The 18,440-nt window shown below is 36.9% G+C and overlaps 1 protein-coding gene across 4 annotated transcripts in view; it reads left to right on the plus strand.

Annotated features, from left to right (window-relative positions):
* The window catches only part of ZFR (zinc finger RNA binding protein), an 81,045-nt gene that overhangs the window by 13,862 nt on the left and 48,743 nt on the right, over window positions 1-18,440 (plus strand). For 2 of the 4 annotated variants that reach the window (XR_010413339.1, XM_045862916.3), the window contains exons 3-7: window positions 4,666-4,689; window positions 6,184-6,466; window positions 9,129-9,273; window positions 11,825-12,043; window positions 18,024-18,271. Coding sequence is in view for 3 of the 4 variants with exons in the window: in XM_045862916.3 (XP_045718872.1) it covers window positions 4,666-4,689; window positions 6,184-6,466; window positions 9,129-9,273; window positions 11,825-12,043; window positions 18,024-18,271 (919 nt within the window). In the remaining variant the exon portion in view is untranslated. The remainder of the gene's footprint in view (window positions 1-4,665; window positions 4,690-6,183; window positions 6,467-9,128; window positions 9,274-11,824; window positions 12,044-18,023; window positions 18,272-18,440) is intronic. The other 2 variants (XM_045862924.3, XM_064596809.1) reach the window with 1 other exon arrangement.

Here is an 18,440-nt window from a genome sequence, read left to right on the forward strand (position 1 = left end):
TATTTACTGTCTTAGAATTAAAAAAAAAATGTATTAAATCGTTTTAAAATAAAAATAAGATTACTACATGTTAACCCCAAATTTCTTTATGGAGCTATAAAAAAATAACTATATTCCTGTCCTCCAATAATAGGGAGACAAGAGGCATTGTTTTATATCTTTACAAAGATTTTTATAAATCTTCTTAATATCTTAATTAAAATGGTTGGTTCTCAGTCTGCTTCTGCATTCAGTCTGTTGCAATAAATTGGATTAAATTATATGAAGGCAATCTGTAATTGAAAAAGGGATAACCTCCTGTATCCTAGCAGTCCTTGGATCATATTTTGAAAATCACTGCTGTATAGAAATTAAAAGAGGTATAGGAATGTTTTCCCTGTTACCAGATGCCACTTATATGGACAAGCCATTGGTATGCATAGTTTTTTTAATGCTGGTAGTGACTATAACTTTAGTATAATGTAAATCCAGGTCATATTAATGGAATTTGAAAGCACTAAAAATGGGCTTGGAGTTGGGTATAGGTTAGGGTCGAGACCAGAAATGTAGAAATTAGAATTGAGTTGGAATACCTAGACAGGAGTAATTTAAATTTGTGGTTGTTGGTCATTCAACTTGCCAGTTTGAAAATTATGTTTTATGCTCCCCCCAGAATAATACATAATGTAATTAAAAATAGTATAGAAAGGATTCTTTTTTAGATTTTATTTATTTAAGAGAGAAAGAGCACGTGTGCACGTGCACGTGTAGTGGGGGAGGAGAGGGAGAGAATCTCAAGCAGACTCCGTCCGCACCGAGTGTGAAGCCTGATGCAGGGCTCAGTCTCACAACCCTTATGAGATCATGACCTGCGCCAAAACCAAGAGTCAGACGCTTAACTGACTGAGCCATTCAGGCACCACTAGAAGGGCTTTTAATGAAAACAACATTCCCTTATTTTCCTAATCCCTTCTCCCCAATTCCACTTTGTAGTGACTCCCACCTTTAATACATTCTGGTTTTATTTCTAACTCCGTATCATTAAATAATATGCTTCTCTCTGTTGTTTTTTTTTTTAAGATTTTATTTATTTATTTGACAGAGATACAGTGAGAGAGGGAACACAAGCAGGGGTAGTAGGAGAGGGAGAAGCAGGCTTCCTGCCAAGCAGGGAGCCTGATGCGAGGCTCGATCCCAAGACCCTGGGATCATGACCTGAGCCGAAGGCAGATGCTTAACGACTGAGCCACCCAGGCACCCCTCTCTGTGTCTTAATTTATTGACTTTTTATGCATTATATTTTTATTTCCTACAATCAGAGTTAAGATTTAGTACATACCCTCTCATGCTTATTTCTCCTTCGAAGTTCAGTGATAGGGCTATTTCTCTTATTTTCAGACACTCCATTTCCAACAATGGTAGTCAGTAGCTCAGTACTCTCTAGATTAGGAAAAGAATCTTGAAACTCTGGTCTTTTACTTTCCCTCTTTCCCCATCCTATCCCCCAACTTAGCTGTAGTTCTACTTATGATTAACATTTACATTATATTCTGTAATCATAGTTTATCTTCTGTAATTTAGGTTGATTCTAAAACTTTAAGGCAGAAACTTACTAATATGACTGTAAGTAGTACTTAACTGTGAATCCAAGTGGTGGTGGTCTATGATTATCATTCCTAATGTCTTAATAGAAGAATCTTCCTCAGTTCAAGTTCAAATGGATGTTTGCTTTTTTTACACCCTACTGATTGCTTAACTGTGGTGTCTTTTACCAGGATCATGCCTTTCTTCAGCAATGTCCTATTTGCTGAAGTCTTTCATTACCTTTTTTTCCCCAAAATCTTTTTGGTGCCTTGATTGTATCTTAATATTTTTCCAGGTTCCTAGTCTACTGTCTATTGTCCAATCCTTTATTTTCCTGGACATCTCTCTCCTGAAGGCTTCTGTCCTTTTTTTACTTCGAGTCCAAGCTTGCTGCCTCTTTGGGCCTGCTGCACAGCTGGTGACCTGGGCTCTCATCTCCCTCCTGGGTTTGGATCCACTATTTATAGGATCCCATGATTTCTTTCTTGGTTTATTTTTTGTTAAAGTACATCTTCATGTCACTTCCAAAGAAAAGGTATATAGGAGGTAAACTCTTTCAGTTCTTGAATGTCAAAAAAAAAAAAAAGAAAAAACCAACAACCACCACCTTTATTCTGTCTTAATGGTTTAGCTGGGTACAGAACTCTGTATTAATAACCATTTTCCCTCGAATTTTTTAAAACATTAGTCTATTCTAGCACTAGTGTTATCAGTAAAAGTCTGGTTTTCATGTAGTTGTATGCAGGTGACTTGTTTTTCCTCTCTGGAGAGTTTGAAAAATATATATATATAAAAATATATATATATATATTTTTTTAACCTTGAGATGTTGTGACATGCTGTATGTCTCGAGGTGTTGTTCTTTCATTCTGTTTTGTACTCTGTAGGCCCTTTTTTTTTTTAAAGAATTTATTCATCTATTAGAGAGAGGGAGAGAGAGCACATGCAGGGGGAGCAGCAGAGGGAGAAGGTGAAGCAGGCTCCCTGCTGAGCAGGGGGAGCCTGATGGCAGAGCTCTATCCCAGGACCCTGGGATCATGACCTGAGCTGAAGGCAAATGCTTAACGAACTGAGCCACCCAGGCACCCCTCTGTAGGCTAGGCCCTTTAAATTGGAAAATATGTGCCTCCCTTCCAGAGTGGGAAATATTCTTTCTTAATTTCTTTTATTTGCTTTTTTTCTTTTCAGAATTCCTTCTAGTTGGATATTGGACTTCCTAGATTTATCTTCTCTTTTATAGTTTTTATATCCTGATCTTGTCTATATCCCTTAATTTTATCTTCTAACTGGTGTTAAGTTCTTATTTCATGGATACAAATTAGAGTCTGTGAAAATTCTTGTTTGTTACATTGAGATATCCATTTCCTGCAGGATCATTCCTGTTTCTTTTGCAGTTTATAGTAGGCTTTCTTCGACTGGTGATTTTGGTCGGCTGTCTATTTTGGTAAGGACTCTGGCTGGTTTCACTTTCTGGTAAGCAAGGAGAGAGCTGGCCATTAACCTCCAGGTTAAGTCCAAGAATATAAAAGTGTTACTAACTTTTTAATATAAATAATTCCCTAAATACTTTCTTTACCTTTTTCTCCCCCCCCAGAGAAATACCCTTCCATTTTATGTATGATTCTTCAAGTATTTCTTATCTTGTTCATCCCATATTTTTATGTTTGTTTCATGATTTATTATTTAGTTTGTCCTGGTTTAAAACTGATTTATTAGATTTAATTTATTCACAAAGGATATTATCTAAATAGAAGTTTCTTTTCTGCTGGATGAAAATGAAAGTCTTTTATGGCACAAGATTTGGGTTTTTATTTACTTATCCTATTTTATTTTAAAAATCATTTAGTGACCATTAAGTCTTAAGTTTTATGTAGGGATATAATTTAATACCTTTTATTCTAACACTACAAACTAGGCAAAACATTGGTTTTAAATATTTCAACCTAAGATTAATTTTGCTTAAACTAATTTGAACTTGATATGACCTGAATTTTTAAAAATTTACTTTAGACTACTTTTTAGACTTAGCCACTAGATATTTAATTGAAGTGGTATAACCCAGGCTGGTCAGATACATCACATAGAAGGCAATTTTCTAAGGATATTTCAGATTGAGAGAGAATTTCCCAGATGGGTTTAAGATGACAAGCTAGAAAATTTTTATTCTGAACAGCAGACCACTGCCCTAGCCCTTAACCCGTGGGAATTGTAACTAAATCATTATTCTTCATGATGCTTTTGGTAGAGGATATGGTTCCAGCCATATCTGAGCAGATCTGACTATACAGATCAGAGTTAGGTTAGGCAGCCCTAGGCATGTAGTATATGATAATTGCTAAGTGTACTGACATCTTGTTATATGATTCCTGGGAAGGGAGATTATAAGATTTATTGTTCAAACTGAGACACATCAGTGTGGGAGCATACTGTTAATAATTATGGGGGGAACAGTAGGCTTAAACCAGAGCATATCATCATCCCTTTTTTGGTCACATGGACCTTTAAGGATCAGAGGCAGTATAAATCAAATTGCTTGCCTAGTTGACTTGACATTCCTATTCTATTCCCACTTTGTTTTTTGTCCTATAGGACAAATTTTGGAGACCAGGAAGTGTGAACAGATATTGAATAAAGAGCAATGGGATGAATGGAAACTGTATAGGAACCCAAGATTATCTGAATTTTTACATAACCAAACCCTTTTTATGCAGTGTAGTCTGAATGTGTGAAATTTTATCAGTAAATGTTAAATACAAGCTTCACAGAACTGGTGTATTTATATTTTAAATATAATTCTTTTTCAGTTCTAGGAATTTTGAAGAAATATAATGTTATTGGCATTTTTTCTTAAGGATATGGAATTATCCATAGAAAATGTCAATCCCAAACCAATTTTTCCACTATTACAATTTAAATTTCCCTTTTCCTGTCTTTTAATTGTCATATATGTAGAAAATATTAGCTACTTTTAATACCAAAATGTGGAAAACCTCATCCAAATATAAATTATAAGAGTTTCTTTGGACTTTGTTCTAAGTTTTTGTTTTTTTTTCTTTTTCATATTGGGCTGAAATCTGCCACCCTTCCATCCATTGGTTCTAGTTCTGTTCTCTGGAGCAGCATGGAGTAAGTCTCTTCTATTAGAAGGCAGCTCTCATATCTTCCCCAGTCACCTCTTCTAGACTGAATGTTCCCAGGTCCTCCACTTTTTATGTGAAGTAATAACCATACTTATAAGCTTCATATTGATTCCCTTTGAATACATTATAATTATCAGTGTTTTCCCTAATACAGTTAAAATGTGATGGCCCCAAATTTTAGTTCTATGCCATATTTGTATGGTAGTGTGCACACCAGTGAAGAATATCCTGTACTATAACCCATGAATCAGGTACTTATTAGAGCAGCTTCAGCTTATGTCAGGTATTTTTTTCTTAGCTATTCTTAACTGTTGGCTCATATTAAGACTTATGGTCATCTAAAACCTGTCAGCTAAATAACCGTTGGGACTCTCCTTTTTTTAGAAGGCATTTCTGCCTTGGTAATAAAGCTTTAGCAAGTGTAATTGTGAGTGTTTTAGAAAACCTAGACCAACAAATACACTTTGATGTGCTTAACATCTGTAAGCCTTGGTTTTATGTGACATAGATTCTCAATTTAAAAGTTAAAATTTTTAAAAAGTTAAAACATCACTCTGAGAACTTTAGCTGGAAATTTTATTTGATTTACAGTTTTGGAAAATGTTTTTGCCTCTTTGAGTTTTAAATGGTTATGATTGCAAAGTATCTGGCTTAGGTCTCCTTTTGCAACATGTGCTACATTTTTGAGAGAAAAATAAATGTGTATAATGAAACGCTGCCTGTAACTTGAGTAATTTACCTAAATTAATAGAGAGTCCATTGTAGATTTTGTGCCCTAGAGCAAGATTTCTCAACCTCAGCACTGTTGACATTCTTTGGATAATTCTTTGTTGTGGGTAGCTGTCCTGTGCACTGTAGGATATGTAACAGCATCACTGGCTTCTACCCACTAGATGCCAGTAGCACCCATCACCACCACCTCCTCTGCAGTTTGACCATCAAAAATATCTCCAGACATGGCCAAATGTTCCTGGAGGGCAAAATCTCCCCCAGTTGAGAACTACTGCCCTAGAGTATCAGAAGTATTTAAGTCAACTGGGTAATAGTTTTCTACTTTAAATGTTTTCTACAGTTGGAGTTAGAATTTAATATTTTTAACATGATTTCTTTGTAGAGATTTTTTTTTTAACTGTAGAACATAATAAAGAACTCTACAAGCAACAAATACTTTTTTAAATTCCTAGTTTCATCAAGTTTTCCTTTCTTCCTAATACTGCATTTTACCCAGTTTGTCGTCCCTGCTTTGTGATATGGTCCATGATCTTAAGCATAGTATGTGTGACTGTCTAATGTATTAAGATTAAGGAATAAAAATTATGCAACAGTAACAAATACGGTATTGACTAGGCTTATTGAGTTCAAATACTTGGTGTTTTGTAGTCCATGATTAAATTTCTTGAAAATGTGCTTTTTATTTTGTTAAACTCTTAGATTTTAAAATTAAATTGTATTATGTTTATTCTTCTACTCCGCAATATAGCCAGCAGCCAGCTTCGGGTGTAGCCTACTCTCATCCAACTACAGTTGCTAGCTACACTGTCCATCAGGCTCCAGTAGCTGCTCACACAGTTACTGCTGCCTATGCACCAGCAGCCGCCACAGTTGCAGTTGCCAGGCCTGCTCCAGTAGCTGTTGCAGCTGCTGCAACAGCTGCTGCTTATGGAGGCTACCCCACTGCACATACAGCAACTGACTATGGTTATACCCAGAGACAACAAGAAGCACCACCACCACCACCCCCAGCTACTACACAGAACTACCAGGTAAGAAAACTACTAGTTTCAGTAGTCTTAACACGCAGGCTTCAGTGACTCCAGTGTATGATATAATGTCCAAGCCACTGCTTATCATATTTGGGTCTTCCAAAATATAACTCTGATGATAGAAATGAATGTGTATTCTTAGGTAATTTAGGGGCATAGTCCAAGCATTAAGTTCCCTTGCAGTGAGTTTTTAGAAATAATTCCCCTGAGTCCATTCCAGTCCATTTTATATCTATGTCTGTTTTAATTAAAAATATTTTACATTAATTACTGGTTAAATATTTAACCAAGGTTTTCAGAAAAGTGAAGACATAGGGAAGATGCTCCTTGTTTGTACTATGGCAGTATTCCTCTGTCTCCTGTTTTGAGAACCATGAGCCTAAACTATATGGACCAAACAATTACATAGTGTCTTCTTAGTACTTAACAAGAGCAGAAATTCTGTTGCCTGTACATTCTTCCTTCAAAGTATTCTTTCTTAGTATGTAACAGAAATTGATGCTGCTCTTATATCCTGTAGTTGCTTTTGGTTCAGTCTTATTTGGGACATGAAGCTCTAATTCCCTTTTACAGTACTGTGTTTATTATGGTACTAAATTACTACTTATTTAAATTTGGTTCTAATCTTTTATTTTTCTTTTAAGATTTATTTGTTTGAGAGAGAGCATGCAGGAACTGGGGAAGAGGGAGGGAGAGAATCTCAAGCAGACGCCCTCCTGAGTGCAGACCCTGATGCAGGGCTCAGTCTCATGACCCTGAGATCATGATCTGAGCCGAAATCGAGTCAGACACTTAACCGACAGAGCCACCTAGGCTCCCCTGGTTCTAATCCTTTAATAACCTGCTTTCTGTTTGTTTGCTTTAGGATCTTCTGAACTTTGCTAGTTTTTCTATATTCTTTCTAAAGTATATGAATTTATTTTGTTAAGTAATGAGTTGACATATAAATTATAACAGTATTTTTTATTAATATCTGTCAAGTTACGGGGCACCTGGGTGGCTTAGTTGGTTGGGTCTCTTTTTTTTTTTAAAGATTTTATTTATTTGACAGAGAGAGACACAGCGAGAGAGGGAACACAAGCAGGGGGAGTGGGAGAGGGAGAAGCAGGCTTCCCGCGGAGCAGGGAGCCTGATGTGGGGCTCGATCCCAGGACCCTGGGATCATGACCTGAGCCGAAGGCAGCCGCTTAACTGACTGAGCCACCCAGGCGCCCCTAACTCTTTTTTTTTTTTTTAAGATTTTATTTATTTATTTCAGAGAGCGAGAATGAGAGAGAGCACATGAGAGGGGGGAGGGGCAGAGGGAGAAGCAGACTCCCTGCCGAGCAGGGAGCCCGATGCGGGACTCGATCCAGGGATTCCAGGATCATGACCTGAGCCGAAGGCAGTCGCTTAACCAACTGAGCCACCCAGGCGCCCCTGGGTCTAACTCTTGATTTCAGCTTGGGTTGTGTGATCTTGGGGTCATGGGATGAGCCCCACAGTGGACTCCGCTCTCAGTGGGGAGTCTGCTTGAGATTCTCTCTCCCTCTCCTTTGCCATGGCCCCCTGTGCTCTTTCTCTTAAATTAGTAAATAAATCTTTAATAAAAAGATATTTGCAAGTTACTAAACTCAGAGTTCCTTTTGCTATGTGTGATTATTTTCATTATGTCCAGAGATGAAATGTAATAAATTTCATTGTTTTTAATAAGGTGTATGAAGCCCATCGTTTTCTGGGCCCTGCCTACTTCTTCAGCCTTTCCACCTGCATACCTTCCCATCCCTCCTCACTTTGTTTAGTGCCAGAATTCACCCAAATCTTCACTGCCTTGGAGATTTATATATAGTGTTCCTTCTCCCTAGAACCTGTGTTCCCCTTTCCTCTCCTCCACCCGGAAGCTTCTATTCATTATGTTAATGATAGTGGTAAACAGGGGCACCTGGGTGGCTCAGTCAGTTAAGCATCCCTCTTGATCTCAGCTTAGGTCTTGATCTCAGCTCAGGTCTTGATCTCAGGGTTATGAGTTCAGGCCCTGCGTTGGGCTTTGTGCTGGGCATGGAGCCTATTTTAAAAAAATAAGTTGTTAATAATAATGGTAAATAAAAAAGAATGAAAAGAAAGCTGGAGTAGTCACAAAGCTTAGGACACGCAAGTGGTCTTTACTATGAGATCCATTTTTAAAGCAAAACTATGAATTTCTTAATAGATTTTTTTTTTAAGATTTATTTATTTGAGTGTGAGAGAGAGAGGGAGCGAACAGGGGGGAGGGAGAGTGAATCCTCAAGCAGATACCTCCACCATCCCCTCCCCCCACCCCCACCCAAAGCACAACACCAAATTTGATCCCAGGACCCTGAGATCATGACCTGAGCCTAAATCAAGACTGCCGCTTAACCAGTGGAGCCACCCAGGTGCCCCTTTCTTAATAGAATTTTAAAGATAAGCATTATTTTAAAATGTGTTGGTGATTTTTTTTTTCTGATGTAAAAGTTAAACGTGCTGCTTGAAATGGTTTTGACCTTATTTTCAAAGTCCAAAATGAATGCCCTTTGTTTTGAATTTGACTGTTATACCTAGGTCAATAGTTAGGTTTTTTTTCCTTTATTACACTTCTATATAGTAGAGTTAGGGATTTTTCCTGCCACTTACAGCAAGATTTTCTTTCATTCCCTTTCTTTAGGACTCGTACTCATATGTAAGATCCACTGCTCCTGCTGTAGCATATGATAGTAAGCAGTACTACCAACAGCCAACGGCAACTGCTGCTGCTGTAGCAGCTGCTGCCCAGCCTCAGCCTTCTGTTGCTGAAACCTACTATCAGACAGGTGGGTTTTATTGGCATACACAGTTTCACTGAAAACTACTGAAATATATTATTCAGTGTGCTTAATGAAGATACCCTTTTGAGTCCACCTAAGCTATTATGTTCTATTACCTCAAGAAGCAGATTCTAGCCATGTCCTTCTCTTCTGCTGCTGCATACCTTTGAGTACCAAAGAGTGAGAGGGCTATGAGGGCAAATTGTAATCATGCCCTTCTCTCCCTGAGATGTATTTGATTTCTAGGAGCTGTGATAACTTCTGGCCATATCCTTATCTTCGCCAGAAATGCCCAGAACATACTGCTGATTGCCTTTGTGTAACCAGTGGAAACCCTTGGTGGGCCTGTATTTTTAATTCATCTTTCTCTGATCAGTAATGACAGTTGGTTCTGTTTCCAGCCTCTGATATTACAGTAAATGTAATGGTTCAAATACAGGAAATACTTTGTTTTCAAGGAAGCCTACATATTTATAGTCTTTATTTCTTTTTTTTTTTTAAGATAATTTTATTTTTAAATATTTTATTTATTTGAGAGAGACAGCACATGAGAGGGGGGAGGGTCAGAGGGAGAAATGGGCTCTCCACTAAGCAGGGATCCCAATGTGGGACTCGATCCTGGGACTCCGGATCATGACCTGAGCCGAAGGCAGTCGCTTACCCAACTGAGCCACCCAGGTGCCCCTTATTTTTTTTTTTTTAAAGATTTTATTTATTTGACAGAGAGTGCACGCACTTGCACATGCACAAGCAGGGGGAGTCACAGGAAGATGAAGAAGCAGGCTCCCCGCTGAGTAGGAAGCCCGATGTGGACCTCCATCGAGGACTCTGGGATCATGACCCAACCCAAAGGCAGATGCTTAACCCATTGAGCTACCCAGGCACTCCATGATTTTTAAATTTTAAAGTGTGTGTGAGCAGGGGGAGGGACAGAGGGAAAGAATCTCAGTCAAGAATCAGATGCTTAACTGACTGAGCCACACAGGCACCCCTTGTAGATTTTTTGATATTCAGCTGAAAACTTTTAAAACAAAGCTCTCTGAGTTCAGAAAAGTAGACAGTTCCTTTATTTTAGTTATTTTTGAAGGACCATAAGAGTGTGGGTAGAGCCTTGGGTTAGGAAAGAGTAGGGACTGGCTTCTAGTACTGGCCTTACCACTAATGTGGCTGAGTGATTTTTACCTCTTTTCATCTCTGTTCTCTTACTTGTAAATGAGGTAGTTGACCCAAATCTTTCTACGGTACTTTTAGTTCTAAGATTTCTGTGAGTCCCTTAAAAGTGGTATAAAAATATTTTGAATTATAATGACCAACTTTTCTTATAGTTTCTTCTCTAATAATATGTGGGTACACTGATCTGTAGTGAACGTCCTGGTTAATTATCAAAGTTAGATTGTGTTAAAGAGTCAGAAGAGTCTTGATTTAGTCTTAGCTCTGACATTGACTGTGTGCCTTGTAAGCCATTGAGCTCTTGGGACATGAGTTTCCTTTTGTAAAATGTCCTCATCTGTGTGTTGTGTGGATCAAGTTTTATACTGCATGTAGATAACCATTTTATAAACTTCTAAGTGCTGTTTGTTTAAGGTGCCTTAACTAAGCATAAAGTGAGTGTGGCCCCCTGATAACTGGGTCTTTATCAGGAATTACATTTGTATGCTTTAGTGATCATTAATAAGATTAATTATTAATTTAGGGCTTAATAATAAGGTTCATAAGATTCTTAAAGCGTGCATTTATTTTGAATATGGTCAAAGGCAGCAGAAAGTTTAGCAGAAACATGAATGGTAGCCATTTAAAAACAGCTGCACTCAAGCTGTTGATATTTGACGAATTAAAGCAGTTCTTTTTTTTTTTTTTTTAGATTTTATTTATTTATTTGATAGAGAGCACAAGTAGGCAGAGTGGCAGGGAGAGGGAGAAGCAGGCTCTCCACTGAGCAGGGAGTTGGATGTGGGGCTTGATCCCAGGACCCCAGGATCCTGACCCAAGCCGAAGGCAGCCGCTTAACAGACTGAGCCACCCAGGTGCCCCGATATTTGAAGAATTAAGTCAGTGGCACCTTGTGAGTTGGAATTAGACTGAAGTTCACTATAGATAAATTAATAAAATATGAATGGTATATGAACAAGTTCAATATAATTAAACATTGAAATTTTTATTGTGAATTGAAATCATATTTGAGGCTCTTTATTCTGTTCACAATATTAAGCACAACCCTCAAGTTAGACTGACTATCCTAAATACACACGTGCCTTTTCTAACAACTTTATTAGTACCTGTTTTAAGTAGTACTGCTATTTCAGTTGGTTGTTAATTTGGACAAAATGCCATTCTGGAAATACATAGAAAGCAACTGGGAAGGGATGGTAAATGAATTTTATGTAGATGTTATATTTTATTCAGTTGGTAATAAGAATTTCAACCCTTTTGCCAAGAAGAAATTGCTAGCATTAAATTTACAGTTGATGTTTACACTTTTTCTAGTTTTCAAGAATATTGGTACAATAACTGTTGAGGTTCACCTTTCTAATTTTCTGAAATCTCTTTGCCATTTTAGCCCCCAAAGCGGGTTATAGCCAAGGTGCAACTCAGTATACACAAGCCCAGCAAACTCGACAAGTGACAGCCATAAAACCAGCCACACCAAGTCCAGCTACCACGACTTTCTCCATTTATCCTGTATCTTCCACCGTACAGCCAGTAGCAGCTGCAGCTACTGTGGTGCCATCCTATACCCAGAGTGCTACTTACAGTACCACGGCAGTTACTTATTCTGGTAAGATGGATAAACTGTGTTTAAATGAGTAAACAAATCCGAAACTTACTAGAAACTATCTTGATGTTCTGTGGCATGATCTTATCCCAGTAGCAAGAATTGAATTAATTGATAGGTGTTGCTCTGTGTATATAATGTGACAAATGGACCATACTCCTAAGTTGTGTTTTTAGGGTTTTTGTTTTTTTAAGCCAGGAGATATTAACAATGTAAAATGCTCTTTGAGCATTTGAAAGCCAGTCATGCATGAGTCCTGGGCCTTGCATTGCAGTTAGAGAAAATAACACCTAGTATTTTACAGGGTAATTTTTTTTCTGACTTTTCCAAATGAATTTGAAAACTTAAGGTTAACATTCAGGGACTACCACTGACAAATAGTATTGTTTATTTCAGCCACCAGGGAACTATTTCTTTATTATCAGGAGTAAGTAATCTTGAAAATATTGGGTAGCCTTTGTAAATATCCCTAAGATTGTTATATAACATGTGTCTTGGAAGGACAGAGTAGCTCTATTTTCCTTAATCATATGTTTATTTTACTATCTTATTACAGAAATTATATATTTCCTTAAATCGTTAATATTAAGAGAAATATATTCACTAAAATCTCGCTATGTCCACTGCTTTTGCTAATTTCTAGCTAAGGTACTTTGCATTATTTCAGTGATTAAAATCACATGTTGCTTTTTTGTAGACATGTAACCTTGTACTACTATATGGTTTGTTCTGCATTTTATTTCTCTCTCAATACCTTGTCTTGTTCTATGGATGATTTAAGGCAATATGGGCAATTTTAGTTCTTGATAATTCATCGCAGTTTGGGTGTTAAAAGCCTAACTACTGAATTAAAAAATTGTTTTGTTGTTTTTCAGAGTTTGTTTTGAGAGAGAGTGCAGGGGCACGTGCTTAAGCAGGGGAGGAGGGACAGAGGGAGAGGGAGAGAGAATCTTAAGCAGGCCCCACACCCAGCATGGAGCCCAAGAGTCAGATGCTTAAGGGACTCAGCCACCCAGATGCCCTGTTTTTCAGATATTTTTATTTCTTATCCTATGATAAATGCTTATGCTGGGTGCTGGGGATACGATGGTGAATTAGGCAGACGTGGAGTATTTAGGAACAAGTTTGTTGTGGCTGGAATACAGGATATATGGGGTAAATATCAGGAGATAAGGCTGGAAATGTCAGTGTGAAAAGCCTTGCAGGCTCTGTTATGATGTCTGTCTTTATCTTGTGGGCCAAAAGGGTGCCCAAAAGGAGCAATGGGAACAGATTTATAAGTTAACTGTGACAACCGTGCAGAAATGAATTGAGAGTGAGGAGAGGTTATTCCTAGATCTGTCATTCAGGATTGCCCAGATACAACTTTTCTGCGCCTCTTTATCTCTGATGAATTTTTATTTGTATCTGATTAATCAGTTATAACTATAAATGGAATTATTTCAGTCAGCTCTGACTGGACACATTTTTTTTTTAATGTCCACATTCAACAAAATAAGGAGTACGATAGTATCCTTTCCTGTTATTGCTTCTGTCTTATATGTTCTCCTCCTCCCTCTCTTTTCTGTCTCTCTTCCATTGTCTCCGTGGCTTGAATGTATCTTACACAGGATGAAGTTAATTATTTTTATTTACTGCTATATTACATGAGTAATACATCATTTAAAACTAGAAACTATAGATAAAAAAGAAAATATTAAATCACTGGACATGTACCCCTAGATACTAATTGCCATTAACATTTTGGTGCATGTCTTTCTCTAGTTTTCTTCATGGGAATATACATATGCAGTATATACATTTTGTTATAAAAATGAATTTGTCCAGTGCATACTATTTTGTTAATCACTTTTTTTCTCATTGTGAATGTTCTTTCATGTCACCAAGTATGATACATCATTCTTTTGATTTATATTTTTCCGCAACTTTTTATTTTAGAAAATTTTAATTCTGCAGGAAATTTGAAAAAATAGTATAAAGTCTATATACCACTTACCTAGATTTACCAGTTATTAATATTTTATCATATTTGCTTTATCTCTTAAAACATTTCAAATGGGTCAGCATTATATTTATAAGTTGCAGATGACCTGGTGCTTTGCCTAGAATTCTTCAGCCTGTATTTCCTAAGAATAAGGGCATTCTCTTACATAACCACATGCAAATATCAATAAAAGGAATTGAACATGGATATTATCTAATTTCTTCAGTTGTCCACAAGTGTTTTTTATGGCTGAGCTGTCTGTTTGGTGTGTTTGTGCTTTGTTTTAAATTCAGGGTCTAATCAAGGATTGTGGATTGTACTTGGTTGTCATATCTTGTTAGTTTCAGTTTCCTTTAATGTAGGATAATCTCCTATTTTTACCTTGTCTCTCCTGACCTTGACATTTTTTAAGAGTTCAGGCCAGTTGTCCTGTAAAATATCACAGTCTGGATTTACCTGCTTTCCTTATGCTTAGATTTTGGCAGTTTTCTAGTCAGTAAAACTACCAAAGTGAACTTTTTGCATTTCATCACATCAGGAGCAGATAAGTAATGCTGTAAATTCCTTATTGATGATGCCAAGTATAATCACTGGTTGAAGTGGTGACTACCAGATCTCTCCATTTTAAGGATACCTTTTCCCCTTTGTAATTAACCAGGTAATCTATGGGCCTGTTACCCAATTACTTTTCACTCTATGGTGTTAGATCCTTTGAAAGTCTCTTAACTGAATCAAGTTCTACAATGAAGGATATAAAATCTTTTTACATTGATTCTTAGCACTCTTCTCTAAGGAAGCATCTCCTCTCCTCTTCTTTTTTAGTATTACTATAGACTCATTCTCTTTTGTTTAGTGTAGTATAATCCATTACTCTCATTTTTCTTTTTGAGGCACGTTTTCCCAAATTTGGCCAGTGAGATCCTTTTCAAACTCACTTCTGAGCTGTTTGGACTTGGCATCATTATTCTTTGAGCACTTTTTCCTTTTTTCCTTCCACAGTAAGATATTACTGATACACTCCAAGCATTTCATGCCCAAGACTCACAATCAGCCATTTCACAGAGGAGCTGTGGTTTCTAATATGGTATTTAGAAATCAGAATCTATGCTTAGAAATATATAGTTTTTAATGGCTGCATAATATTTTATTGTATGGTTGTACTATATAGATTTTAAAGTTTCTTTCTTGGGATGCTAGGTTTCATATTGGGAAAAACTAGAAATAACAGTGGGTAAAATAATCCTTGTGTGAAAAGATTCGTGTATTTGCAAGTTGTTTCCCTAAGATAAATTCCTAGAAATTCCCATTATGTCAAAGGGTAAGCTCTTTAAAAAAAAAAAAAATGTGATACACAATGTGAAATTGCCATCCAAAAAGATCATTGTTAGGACTTCTGAGTTCTGTATGTGTAATTTTATATCAGCTACAATTTAGGTCAGCTATATTTTTCATCTCATTAAACTTAGTTCTAGAATCTTGGTACCTGCTAAATGGTGGCTTGTAACGTGCTGAATTTACTACTGAAATGGTATGTTTTTGTTTCTGATATTGTACATTTAAAAATTATATTTTAACTTAATATGTAACTTACTAATTGATAAGCATTTTTAATAACTTTTTTTTCTAGAGGTGGAGGTGGAGAGGGGGAGGGAGAGAGAGAAACCCAAGCAGGCTCCACGCCCAGGGCATAGCCCAACATGGGGCTCAATCTCACAACCCTGAGATCATGACCTGAGCCTAAATCAGAAGTCGGATGCTTAACCAACTGAGTCACCCAGGCGCTCCTAGTAAAAGTATTTTTTAAGTGAAACTGTTTTAGCCCTAAAAAATTGAACTTTTACTTAGAGATGCAACCTTATATTTGTTTTCCCATAGTGCTTTTACAAGAAATGTACATTTGTTTGCTAGTAGTCATAGGAGATTAAGTAGTAAGCTATAGTTAAGCTCACCTTTTGTTAGTTTTAGACTACAGGTGTGCAAATGAAGGAGATTATTTTGTAAATATTAAACCTAGCCTGGTGATTTTTGTGGTTTAAATAACTCAGTGTTTAAAGCACCTCACGGTCTCTTAGCCTCAGTTTTCTCATCTGTCAAGTAAGGGTAATAATACTTGCCTAATAGGTCTGTTTTGAGACTTCACTGTGTCTGGAACACTGCCCTTCATACTGTGGATTCTCAATTTAAAAAAAAAAAGCTAAACTAAAAATCCTGGTCATCCAGCATTGTAGAATGCTATTGCCCTTATGTTACTTTTTATTTTCTTGATACATTAATTCATAAGGTTACATTTAAGTGGCATTTTTGCAGTTTCTGTGCACAATAGCTAGTCATTTGGAAAATATCTGTTTAAAAAATTTCATATAAAAATCATGGTCCCAGCCAGTTATAATTTAAAAATAGCTTTGTTTGTTTTAACTAGACAATTTATGGTGTTTTAAGAGTGAAATTTAAACTGTACATATTTCTGCCTATCACTTTGAAGGTATTTGGTCTTCTGTCACATTTTTAAGTAACATATGATATTGGTAAGACTGACCAGAAGAGTTTATTGATCTGTAGTTTTTCCTTTGATCAGTTATATGAGTTGTTTTCTAATTGTTTTTTATCTGATCATAATGCTTATTATTGATATGCCTACCTGCTTCTTCCTATTTTTACTTTTAGATGTTTTCTTCCCCTACCATACTTTCTATCTTTATAAGCATTTATATAATCTAATAGCCTGACATAAGAGTCTAGGAAGGCTTTTCACGCACATTACTTGATTGCACTGTTTTCTGGATATTTCTAGTTTCAGGTGCCTGTGATTCTCACTTACCATGCATCTTAAATCCTCACCTTTCCAATTCCTATTTTCTTTCCTATATGTGTATGTCTTTTCTTTTCAACATAGCAGTCTGCATTTGAGAGAGGTTCAGTTTTCCTTAAGCAGTTCTTCTGTGCCATCCTGGCAACCAGGAATATTTTGCTTGAGTCTTACGTGACTCTTGGCCCACTTAATTCCACTTGAGAAAAAAAAGAAGTTTTGCAGTGTGATCAATAGGGAGTCCACCAAATTTCCAGAGATCTTAGTTTAGAAGGGAAAGAAGTTTTCCAGTTTTGAGGTAGGCTTATGAATAAAACCCACAACTTTGTCAAATTTAAAACTTCTGTGGATTTTTAAGTCTATAAATCACTGAACATAAGCAACATGTATATGTTATGTCTATGTCAGTAACTAGCTTGGTGTACTTTATCATTAGAGACTTTGAACAATGGAAATGGATAGAATCAAGCCATGCATTCAACCAGAAAATACAGTGCTCTTTTTCTTTTGGAGAATGAGAACCAATGTATTTGGTCCTTAATTCCAAAATTTTTTATCTGTTGTCCTATATATTCATCTGAACTCCAGCTCCATATCACAGATGTCTGCTAAGGTTTCTTCACCTTGCTTCTCCAAACCAGCTTCTCTCAGCTCCTTGCTTTGACCAGTTGCACAACCCCATCAGTCAGTCACTAGAACTCAAAGTCTTGGTGTGTTTTTCTGTTCTTTTAAATCTTCTGTCCTCTCAGGCATCAAGCATATACTTCCATGAGTTTCTTTTTTTCCTATCTAATATCCTAGTTCAGACACTCCTTCAAATTCAACCCTTCCCAAATTGTGTGCAGAAGAATTCTTTTTGGGGAAATATTAACAGATTCTGTAACCGCATACGTTTATCACTCTGTCGTATCCCACCAACTGAACTATAAGTTTTTCGAAGTCAGGGACCAAATCTTAGACTCTTTTTATGCCTTTTTAACACCTGGCATGTGTGGAGTTAAAAACTTGTTGATTGACTTGTATAAAAAGAGGGTAAATAAGATTTTTCCAGGTTTTGTGAGATACGCATTATTTGTAAATATGCACATGTAAACCTACCTTTACTGGCAGAATTTATTGAATTTAAATTCATAGCATTGAAGTTGGCCTTTGGTAATTACATAACGTGCTCTTTGTTTGATTTTATTTGTAAGGTACGTCGTATTCAGGTTACGAAGCAGCAGTGTATTCAGCTGCATCCTCCTACTACCAGCAGCAGCAGCAGCAGCAGAAGCAGGCGGCGGCGGCGGCGGCAGCGGCCGCTGCAACAGCTGCCTGGACAGGGACCACCTTTACTAAAAAAGCACCATTCCAAAATAAACAACTGAAACCAAAACAGCCTCCCAAACCGCCCCAGATTCACTATTGTGATGTTTGTAAGATCAGCTGTGCTGGACCACAGGTACTTATGTTGTATGTTTTACCGCGAGCCTTCAAGTTATTTTTGATGGTCAAGTATGGTTGATATTCTAACACTTACAGAGGTTTACATTTTCTTTCCGTTAGCTTTTAGCTAACACATACATATTTTGCTGAACAGTCTTTTTTTTTTAAGAGGTATTTGTATTGAG

This window comes from Mirounga angustirostris, unplaced genomic scaffold (genome assembly GCF_029215605.1).
Source record: "Mirounga angustirostris isolate CCGP_5_RB_7025 unplaced genomic scaffold, mMirAng1.0.hap1 SCAF_7, whole genome shotgun sequence".
Classification (NCBI taxonomy): Eukaryota; Metazoa; Chordata; class Mammalia; order Carnivora; family Phocidae; genus Mirounga; species Mirounga angustirostris.